The following is an 11,629-nucleotide window of genomic DNA, read 5'->3' as shown; positions in this document are numbered from 1 at the left end:
CTGCTTATTGTAAATTAGGAAAGTAGTTTGGTGATCAAGAATCGATTTCACAAAATATAATGATCGCTTTAAGAAAAGCATTCCAAATTGCGAAAATAGGTCTTCGCACTCGACACATCTCCTCGAATGTTGTACGTCATGCGGAAGCCGCCACAGTCTCCTCCGGTGTAGAAAAGCTGACGATACCGGTACCAGAAGGAACAGAAAAACCGGCTGATCCGAAGTTGGTTTCTATCGTTGACAACATTGCGAAACTTAACTTGCTCGAAGTTTCCGAACTGAGTACGTTGCTGAAGCGGAAACTTAATCTGCCCGACGCGGCAATGATGCCGGCAGGATTTGGTGCATTTGCCGGAGCTGTGCCAGCACCAGCCGCAGACGAAGAAGAAGCGGCCCCGAAGGTAGTGAAAACTACCTTCAAAGTGAAGCTAGTTAAATTCGATGAGAAGCAAAAGGTTGCATTGATTAAGGAAGTTAAGAACCTGCTGGAAGGAATGAATTTAGTTCAGGCGAAGAAGTTTGTAGAAAGTGCACCAACAGTTGTGAAAGAAGACGTTTCAAAGGACGAGGCTGAAAAACTGAAAGAAGCCTTCACTAAGGTGGGCGCAGTGATTGAGGTGGAGTAAACATAGTGCAGCAAACATTGTAATTAGCTCGTAAGATTTAATAAAATAGTACACTTGAAACCTAGATTCGAAAATAGAATTTGAAATCCATTAACTTATGTTGTTAATTACTGTTGTAATTTATTGTATCGTTCTCTTACAGCGTTTCTGCCGAAAGTTAAGAGCTTACAAACAGTTGGCCATTAGTGGCGCCAAGTTTTCAAAATCAATTTTTTCTGTAATGTGCTTGGTCTTAATGTTGTCTTCCTGCGTGGCGATGGTGACCAGTCCACCTTCCTCCTTCCATCCGTAGCGCTTCAACCACGCCCGTAGTACATTGTCCTCTACATTGCCCAGCAGCCGACTCAGATACCCGCGCTCGATCGTCTGGAATGTGATACCCACGACGTGGCAGACGAACTTGCGAATGGAATCGTTGAATCCGTTGATCTTTTTAAAGTATTCCGGATGCTTTCCCAGGCGTGTCCAGAATAGGGCGAAATCGCATTTTTCCAGAATGTCGGCCAGATAGATGATTTCTTTCACGGTTTCGTCATTCATCTGTGCCGGAAGCAGCAAACATTTGCACAGCACAAAATCGGTGTGCGGAAAGTTGGTGAGGGCCTTCAGCAGAATAATGTACGTGATGTCCAGGTTCAGCAGGTGTGGGTTGAACTGGTACAGCTTGAGGCAGGCCAAGTTTGCCTCCAGATCGTACTGATTATCCCGAGCTTGTTCCTCGACATACTCCTCGATTACTTTCAGGTGCTCCGGGTTGTACCTGTTTGTAGGTTAAGGGCGGAGATTGCAACGTAAACAATAGCATCATACAGTCATACGGGAAACTGTAGTAGGAGGTTAGGGCATGATGCCAGCTAAAATACATACCGTTCAATACTTTTCAGCATCTCCTGGATTGGCATAACTTTGCCATCTTCCATTTTCACGTAATGCACCATGTTTGCTGTGTTAAATTCTGGTTTTTATTGTGGAATATAAAAGCTGGACTTCTCACCGCACCGTGCACAACGCGAAGGAATAGTGATTAGAGATACAAAGCCGGAGTTGGATCTGCTGGTTTGATGTTTACAGGGAGCTGTTTAATGCGCTTTCATTTTAAGTGCTTTTGTCTCTCGTTTATTTGATTTAAGACCGAATAGTAATTTTTCTGGAAGCGAATGATTTCCTTTGGCTCAGAGATCTAATATCTAATTATGTAAGAATTTGCTCCACTGCCATTTTGGAACATTAAAACTTGACTCATTCCAAGAGTCTTAATACCCATCACTATATATAGCACTATAGTGCTATCAACGGAGGTGGATATCCAAACGCCAAGGTGTATAAATTACGAGGTGAAGTCGTCCAGTGTAAAATGACATTTCATGACTTGACATAACCCAAGCTGCAAACGTCACTTTAAAAGACGTCTTTTAGTGGTCTTTTAATCGTTTAACCTTCAGGTCTTCGACCAAAAATACCTACGGTAACATACGACCGCCTACCCGGGTAGGCCATACGTTTTGCATTTTGCTATGCTTCAAAGCTAATATCTTTTATTCTAGATGCCGTAGTGAGTTGAAATTTTCAGTGTTGATACTTAAGATTGTTTTCTAACACATCTCATTTAAATAATAATATTTAAAATTAGATAAGTAAGTATTTTTTTCATTCAAATATATTTTATCTCATAGATCTACAATCGCCAACTCTGTAAACTATACATTTTCATTAAGTAATTGTGTTTGTTTATACCCAAGGAGAACCTTGCTGCACGTTCCTACCAAAGGTATACATGCCTACCTAAAAGAACCTTGCCAAGTGTATTTTAGGTAGGCATGGACTCCTCATAACCTACCAATAATTTTTTTTTCGGAGGCACCGCAGTGGAAGGAGGTACTGGCTGTCAAACCTTTGTTTGACTGGTTTACTGTTGACTGTGCAAGTCTGGCCAACTAGCTGCGAGTTAAGAATAACGCTTTCGCGGGTTTGGGTGTCGGAATCGGAGTGAAGTTTATTAAACAATGTGTTAAACAACATCATGAAACATGGTAGGAAAAGGGCAGGAAAGGAAACAGGATGAGACGATGACCCTTAGCGACAGGCGCCGAAACTGCAACTCAGTGTTAATAGTTGGTCGGTGTCGGTTGGACATCACGGCGATCATCGGTTGTTACCGGGTGTAACATAGCATCGGTGGCCCGTGTCCGATAGCAGCGCTTGGATCGACCAACTCGGGGTGGTTAACCGGGGCCGGGTTAACTCGCACCAGACAGTAAGTACGTGTGTAAGAACCCACAGCAGAGAGTTCTTACTGATGATGATTTGTCCGCACTTTTCACACATTTCAGTGTCTCGACAAGGAGGAAGAAGCGGCTTGAAATAAACATGAATGCATTCTACGTGTTTTCAATGGGCATGACGGAGTGGTGCTGCACATCGTACATCGAAGGAGCGTGCTACGATCCGTGGTCGCTGTTTGCCAGCACAAACCAGAGGAGGCGTCGGACGATTTCTGAACATTTCCCCTGATTGCCTACCGAACCGGACGATATATATATAATATTATAGATGTATCAAAATAATAAAACAATCAAAAATATTTCCTGCATGAAAATAATTATTATGGGAAAGAAAAGATATCCTGAACCCAGCTCATATAATCTACTACGAATAGCCTCACGGCCACGACAGCTGAAAAATAATTTTCTCCCGAAAAAAACTGTTTTTTTTCGCTTCAACACCGTTTTCACGACGTTCACCATGGCCGGGCTCTTTATCGTAGGGCACTCACAACACTGTCTTTTATCAGAAGATTTTGGATGAAATTGATAATTCTTTAATTAATATATCAAATAAACGTTCAATATTTGCTAGACTCGGTGATAATACGCACCACAGCAGAACAGTTTGCTTAGATTTGAGCTGTCAAAACATTTTCACCCTTTTTTCGCTACCATTTTCGTGGTCCATCCACAGATTTTGAAAAACTTTTTCGGCACTCATAGTCGCGAAAAAGTGAGTGCCGAAAAAGTTTTTCGCCTCTCGTGGCCGTGAGGCTATTAGCCTCACGCTAAAGTTTTTCAAAATCTGTGGATGGACCACGAAAATGGTAGCGAAAAAAGGGTGAAAATGTTTTGACAGCTCAAATCTAAGCAAACTGTTCTGCCGTGGTGATTATTATCACCGAGTCTAGCAAATATTGAACGTTTATTTGATATATTAATTAAAGAATTATCAATTTCATCCAAAATCTTTCGATAAAAGACAGTGTTGTGAGTGCCCTACGATAAAGAGCCCGGCCATGGTGAACGTCGTGAAAACGGTGTTGAAGCGAAAAAAAACCGGTTTTTTTCGGGTGAAAATTATTTTTCAGCTGTCGTGGCCGTGAGGCTAATGGGTATACGGTTTTTCACGCGTATAGCCAGAAATAGGTGTTATAAACACGTTGCACAGTCACGTTGTCCATACAGTTCTCTTTTGCGGTGTCCCGCAAGTATCAAGAGAATTGTTTTACCCTTCTTTTCAGAAGTGTTTTACATCCAAAATTGCATAGGAAATCTGCTGCAAAAGAAGGGGTAAAACACTTCTGAAAAGAAGAGCGATCAGTTCTCAAGAGAATTCTTTTACATCAAAATGACGCCAAAATTTCTCGTTGGGTACTTCTTAAGTTTCTGGTGAAGTAACTTCTTGGTGTCTTCCAACATTTTTGCTTATAAATTGAAATTTCAAATATTTAGAAATATTTTTCTATTAAATTTTACGTTTTAGAAATGTTCATGTTCCTCAGTGAATTCAGTGGTATATCTGGAGGAAATTCTTCATTAGACATTGTTACATCTGATATTTAAGCCTTAACATTTTAAAACTTAGCTCATATACGTAAATTCGATCGTTTTGTTTCAAACGATAACAGTTTCTTTTGTATTTAATTCAACCCGTAGCATCATGATTTTCTTGCAATTAATAAATTATTATTTTGTGTACCAAATGATGAAAGTTCACCTAGAAAGCTTTCGATGCCGCTGTGTGGTCCAAAATGTAGCATAATTTGCATATTTGTAGATCGTATTCGAGTTTATCTCATTTCTAATTGTTCGAGGAGTTCAAGGAGTAAAACAGTATTTTATATTAAACTCTTAGATAAATTAGGATTATTTCCAATATAAACTTGAAAAGAAAAACCCAAGGGGCACCTAATTTCACCTACTGGTGGTTTGTCTTGGTACAGAAAAATATAAACTCTCGTACAAAACGTATGACTTACCCGGGTAGGCGGTTGTAGATTTAAGGGGTTTAAATCAAAAAATGGTGTAAAAAAATACTTAGAATTGAAATAAAAAGTCGGTTTTCGGCAGAACGATAGCAAACATGTTGCTTGAGGCATTCCAGGAGTTTCGAGTCGATACAACTGTTCAATTCGAAGTAATTGCAAAACAAAAGGGCAAAACTTACCCAGGTAGGCGGTTGTAGATCTGAAGGTTAAAAGACCATTAAAAGACGTCTAAATAACACCGTTAAAAGACCGCATATGTCAAAAAGTGGGTATTTCGAAAATTCGAAATAAAAAATTGTCCCTCCTTTTTTCGAACACCCACGTCTCTGTCTTTCGTCATTGCTCTGCTTGCTACGTGTTGTTGTAGAGTTTCCTTTTCTGAAAGCATGTAGATTTTCGTATATATATTAGTAAATTTTTATTACATACCTGCATGTGTATCAAACCATCGACTACATATTGTGTGTTCAGCTCCCCTAACCACTAGACCATTCGATTGGACAATTCTGTTTGGTTAGTTATCATATATAAATGGAGCAAGTATGTATTTTTAAATACATATTCCAAACGCTCGCACGACAAAACAATAAATGTATCGTTGTAAATCGCAAGAACGGTGTTAAATAATACTTGATCTTCTGACATGATTCTTCGCATAAAAATGATAATGACGAAATGAGGCTGATTCCAATACTTTCCAACAGGCTTCCAACAGCCAGATTTTTTATTTATGTTCAATCCAGTAATACAAAAATACAATTGTACACATACAACGCAGTACCCTCAAGTATCTTCACTGAAAATTTCAAATTGATCTGACGTCTAGATAAAAAGTTATTAAGTCTTAAGTACAGGAAAACGGAATCTCCCATACAAAATGTATGGACTACCCGGGTAGTCCGGTTGAACGTTTGAGGGGTATCAACCGAAAAACGCAAATAAAAATTATTTAAATTCCTTGGAAATTTTTTTTTCTTTAGCATAACGATAGAAAATGAGTTTTTCTAGGCATTCTAAAAATTTCATGCCGATACGTCAATCCAATCAAAAGTTAGAACAAAACAAAACTCCAAAAACTACCCGGGTAGGCGGTTGAACGGGTGACGGTTAAGCACAACACTAGATTTGACAGCTGCAAGATGTTGCACGATTTTATCGTACGATAAAATCAAAATCGTTTGATTTTATCGGATGGATGCATCCGATTTTATCTGTCAACAAAGTTGGATTTTATAAACTTGGAGTCGTGGTTTTCACCTAGCAAAAGTAAAAAAAAATCATTTAATCTTCTTAGAGTTTGAAAAAATACAGGAAAATTGGCGGACCTGACATCCGACAAAATATCGTGCGACAAAGCACTGACACTACCCAACTGACGGCGACATGCAACATTGCCCCGTTTCCACAGATTCCTACCCCCGCGAGTCCAGAACTGTCAGCTTTCTCTTGCACACTTTGTCTTCCTTCTCGTTCTAATGATGAACCGGTGTGCTAGGGGAGAAGTCACATCTGCCCTTTCACATCTTCCCTTTCAGTCTGACACATTACAATAGCGGAGCCGATCGTGTAGCATTCCCACACTGCACAGCAACCCGAATGTGTGTTGGTGCACTTTATGTCGGTCAATCATGTAGAGAATAAAAAAGGTCGTCTGTATGCATGCCATCACGCACCAAATGCCAATCGCGACGCGATGAAGTTTTCAGTCTTCGAAACATCCAGCGCTAGAACAGTCGAGTGAGAAAGTGTAAAGTGTTGTACCTTCCGCAAAAGTGTGTTGAATTTTCAATGTTCATGGCACCTAAACGGAAACTAATAGGATCCATCAACAAGTCGGGAACAGTGTCAGGCGAATGCGTTGGCCGGATCTTAGAATCGGTAAGTAAACAAAGTGGTAGTGCAAAATCATAACCATTTATAACAGCGATTCACTAATTCTATTCCTTGGTTTGTTTCGTTCAACAGAAATAACACCGGAGGAAGAAACCGCCCTTGGGAGAGCAGAATGTTGAAGAAGCGGAGGAATTCTACGAAAAATAAAAATTTCCGCGTTGGCGGCTCGAGCAGAATACAACACCGTCTTCTCCGTCTCATTTGACATCCGAAATGGATTATATAGTTGTGTGCGTGCCATTATGGTGAAATAGCACGGACACATTCGTAACCTCTGTTTGGCACTAACACCACCACAATTTAACCGATTGAATGTTGCATCCCCACCCCTTTTTTGGTGCAACACTTTGTCTCGTTATGGAGATCGAAAATTAACAAACGAGATGGTAACGATATGATAACGAGACAAAAATCGCCAGTTGGGTAGCCTAAACATTTCCAAACGGTTTCCCTTAAACTCCACAGCTCATACAAAAACTACTCCTCATTTTTGTATGGGCCGAGGCCGGCTGTAACAAAATTTTGTTCAACCACATTTAGTTAAAAGGATGAAATCAGCAATAGCATATTGTTACGGACGGATGATAGGTCTCGTTTGAGATAGAAAATTGGTTTATTTCGAGTATTTTGAAGTTATAAAATTTTGTTCTATGCAACGCATCGCGCATAGAGACAAAGAAAATGAAAACAAGGAAACAACAAAGAGCCTTTTAACAAAAAATGCTTGAAATATACCAAAAAGGTTAGATGTCTCTAAACGCAAAACAATCACGTGCAAGGTTAGGACAAGAAAGTTGGAACAGAGGAAGAGAAGGCACAACGGAAACATATTTTTTCTTTTTTATGCAATCATAAAAATCGAAGATAATCATAAAAATAGAGAATATCCAGACGCGTACATAGCAAGTAGAAATGCACTCGTAAGAATTGAAGCCTCATTTGCGAAGGACGGAAGAATGGAAAGAAATAGCGATTACCGGTGTTGCTGTAACAACCGGATGCATTTGTAGATCGCAGTAAGGGAGAATATTTACATGTAACGCTACGGCCGACGTATGTACGTGGTCGGTTGTACAAGATAGAAAGCACCCACGCAACGATGCGTACCAACGAAAGCGAGCACCACTGGGCCTTTCCCAAGGATGCTAGAAACACTTGAGTAACAAAGACAAGATCCAGATGTCGGTCTGGCCGTCACGGAACTAAACGCATTGAGACAAAACTCGTAAGGACGATCAGGGACGTCGAGAAAGTCTCGCGTGACAAACTCGGCCTGGTTACTAGTGTTGTGAAAATCAGCTCTTTTTGAGGAGCGGAGCGGACATATTTCGCTCACCAAGAGGAGCGGAGCGAGCTGGCTAGCTCCGAAAAGTGTTGCACGACATTATTGCTCCTTTCCGCTCCTTTCGCTCCTTTTCACTCCTTTCGCTCCTTTTCGCTCTTTTTCGCTCCTTTTCGCTCCTTTCGCTCCTTTTGCTTCTTTGCGCTCTGTTATGACCTGGTTGTAGAGCGCTGGCGGAATGTGTGAAAACCGATAACAGTTAAAACGGGTACCAGTGGGGTCGATACCGTGTCTACACAATGAACATATTGAAAAAACGCCATTCGAACTAGATGAGCAATGTCAAAATCTATGAAAAGCAACTGTAAAACGATTAACCACGATGGCAGCAGTGCTACCGTACTTCATGACAATACAAAAGAATTAAACAAAGCATTCAAGTGCACAGTATTGAACCGACACCGGTGAGATTAGTCGCCAGTAAGTCGAAAAAAACGTAAGTTTCGTCCCCCCAAACGCGAAAAGTAATGAAAAATAACGATACAGCACTGACGGCCACACAAAAGAATAGAACAATACATTCGATTACGGTGTGCAAACCCGGCACCGGACAGCACGGACAAAGCAAATTGTCGAAATGAGGATGAGGGTATGAGGGAGCGCAATGAAACGAGCGCATTGAACGAAAGGCATGAAAGGAGCAAAAGTAGCGAAAGGAGCGAAAAGGAGCGAAAAGCAGCGAAAGGAGCGAAAGGAGCTCAAAGGAGCGAAAGGAGCGCAAAGGAGCGAAAGGAGCGAGAATGTCGTGCAACATTTTTTGGAGCTAGCTTCGCTCACAAATGAGGAGCGATTTTATCGCTCCTTTCGAGGAGCGGAGCGTGGTTTCCAGCTCCTTCGCTCCTTTCTCAACACTACTGGTTACCTTCGCGCTCGGCTGGATAACCGCCTCGTTGCACACGTTATTTTGCAACACGTGGTAAAATATAGTTATTTTCCGTTTGTGTTTGTAACATGGTAAGTAGGCGTTTTTTCTAACATTCAAATCATTCTAACATTTTCTAACAAAAAATTGGTATGAAGAAATCCATAACATTGGACGCATTTGAACAAAACAAAAGTTAGAATAAGGACAAGAAAAAACATCAAAATAAGACATAACACAAACATATATTTGATTACAAATTAACAAACGATCAAAAGAAAATTTCAAAAAGATTTCGAAAAAAATTGTGAGGCGTTTTACAATTCAATTTGCAAGCAGTTACTTTCTCTTTAAACACTTTCCGTTGATACTGAAAAAAACATCCGTTGAAACTGAAAGAAAAAGAAAACAATTTTTCTTATTTGATTTCTTTTTTACTTTTATTTATTGTTTAATCTTTCCTATTAACAGTAGAGCAATTCACAAATATAAATATAAAATCGTTTGTGATTTGTGAGTGATCATTGCTCTTTTCTATAATCGTACTTTGATAATTACGGATTACTTAGAGCGATGGAATGTTTACCCACAATTCAGTGAAATTCATCAGATCGTCCTGGCAAAGATAACTTTGCGATCGCCAAGCTGTTAGGAAATATTTAACATAAAATCCAAGTAATCATTAATAGAACCCGCTTATAAGCCAATTGATATTGCTATCCGAGGTATTAAGTGACATAAACAGACGTTGCGCGAAAACAATTTCAGAAGAAATGGGATTTTGATTAATGGGGCGAAAATTTTTTTTTTCTCTAGCGGCTACTAGGCGCCTCCATCTTGGTGGTGCTCTACAGCCGGTACTGGGCGCCTCCACCGAGTAAATTGATGGAACTGTTAAACATGGTTATTACACATCGGCCAACGTACCGTGCGGTTTTGCGTTGGTATCGGTAAAATTTATTCAAAGTAGAGACCAAATACAGATGAAACTAATAGGCAGCCAAAATGTGCGCACCAGTGCTGACCTCATGCGCCTCATTAGACAAAGAAAACAGAAGCTGTCCATCTGACGGAAGCACGCCTGTAGAAATTTCTCCTATATTCGTTGGTTCGGTTGAATAGGCGTTGGTAAAGGAAAAACAGTGCTACAGAGTGGTGAAAGGTTCACAGGCCCATAAATAAGATTATGAGGTTATGATTTATAGCAAATCTGCCCTCGTAAAAATGACTTTACCCCTTTTGGGAAATTACTCTTAAAATACCCACATTGGGTGTCACCCCAATGCATAGACATTATGTTTCATACAAGCATTACCACGTCACAAACTATGATGACCTTGGTCATCGGTGCAGCAGCTGGTCTCGAAAGGGCAATTAATTAACGACTGAAATTGTGAAAATTAGATTAATTGCACGGCTTAAGGTGTAAGTGTATAGTTTGACATTGGCAGCCAGCTGAGGAATAACTTTACCGATTTATGTTGATAACACGTTGACTGCCAAGCGTTTTTAGCACACTTTTTTAGAACAATCGTTTCTGATAAAATTTGTTTATAACATTTACTAAACCAACTATTTTTGAAGGATAAACCAAAACTTAGCTTCCCAAAGAATTGATATAAAATATAACTATTATTTTTATGTTGCATTTTCATTTATTTTTGGGTAAAACACTTTTTAGAACTGAGTTTCGCTGTCACCCACTTTTGGGTGACATGGCAGTCAACGTGTTATGGGACATTTGAGTCATCATGATTTTTCCGTCGGGTTCTGTCAGTTTCTCCACGCTGCCGGATTTGAAAAGGTAAACAACACAAAAAAGCTAAAAAATGGCTAGCTGTGTCGATATTTTCGCGACGATCCAAAACAACGCCCCTTACGCGTCGAGACGAACATACGTCCTTCTCCATATCATCCGAGTCGCATTCGTTTCATTTTATGCTGCTCACTATTCTACACTTGTAGATACCCAAGTAACATTTTAAGTTTTATCATGGTTCTTACGATGTTGTTCATGCTCATCATTAAGTCTCATCTTAAGAGTAAAATATCTTAAAGGCTGTGATAAAACCTTCATAAACCCGTTTTAAGTGTAAGAGGGCCCACTCTACAGAACGTTGTCAAAACCTTTTCTAGACCAAAAATCACTGATTGGTTTTAAGAGAAGGTTTTAACAAGGACTTAACAGCGTATTTACAGACTCTTCAAGTCTACTAAGATTTTAGACTTAATGAGCGGTTTTATAGCTATCCTCAAAAGGTTTTAAGGATGTCAAAATTATTAAAACTATTTTGCCTGCTGAGAAACCTCTATAAAACCAATTGGACTTGGTACACCCATGTTAAAACATTGATAAAACTTATAAAAGTCTATTAGGTCTTGGAAATGTTACTTGGGTATCTTCTCCCCTTCGCTTGTAGTAGAGGATCCGCTTGTAGTAGTGGAGCAATACGACGAGCTGGTCGGCTGCCTCGAGAAGAGCCCGCAGCTGGCGAAGCCGGGCCAGATGCTGGCCACGTGGGGATGTGCGAGCAGGCGGTCGCCGCCTACCTCAAGCTGGGCGACGTCAAGTCGGCCGTCTCCAGCTGCATCGGCCTGCGGCAGTGGGGACTGGCGGTGGAGCTGGCGCAAAAGTACAAGATGCCCCAGAT

General features: G+C 40.3%; 2 protein-coding genes across 2 annotated transcripts; one reads left to right on the top strand and one right to left on the bottom strand.

The window, feature by feature from the left end:
• Positions 1-14: 14 nt before the first annotated feature.
• Positions 15-690, top strand: LOC131287407 (uncharacterized). Its single transcript, XM_058316453.1, has one exon. It carries the CDS (start codon positions 60-62, stop codon positions 624-626), a length of 567 nt encoding a protein of 188 aa, XP_058172436.1. The 5' UTR covers positions 15-59; the 3' UTR covers positions 627-690.
• Positions 691-727: 37 nt separating this feature from the next.
• LOC131287157 (eukaryotic translation initiation factor 3 subunit K) lies at positions 728-1,791 on the bottom strand. Its single transcript, XM_058316181.1, has 2 exons — positions 1,494-1,791; positions 728-1,386 (listed from the first exon to the last, which is right to left on the bottom strand). Exons 1-2 carry the CDS (start codon positions 1,562-1,564, stop codon positions 792-794), a joined length of 666 nt encoding a protein of 221 aa, XP_058172164.1. The 5' UTR covers positions 1,565-1,791; the 3' UTR covers positions 728-791.
• Between the last annotated feature and the right edge of the window lie 9,838 nt (positions 1,792-11,629).

Source organism: Anopheles ziemanni, chromosome 3 (genome assembly GCF_943734765.1).
Source record: "Anopheles ziemanni chromosome 3, idAnoZiCoDA_A2_x.2, whole genome shotgun sequence".
In the NCBI taxonomy this organism is placed as follows: domain Eukaryota; kingdom Metazoa; phylum Arthropoda; class Insecta; order Diptera; family Culicidae; genus Anopheles; species Anopheles ziemanni.
The sequence above is the reverse complement of the archived record's forward strand: the minus strand, read 5'-3'. Positions and strand labels throughout refer to the sequence as shown.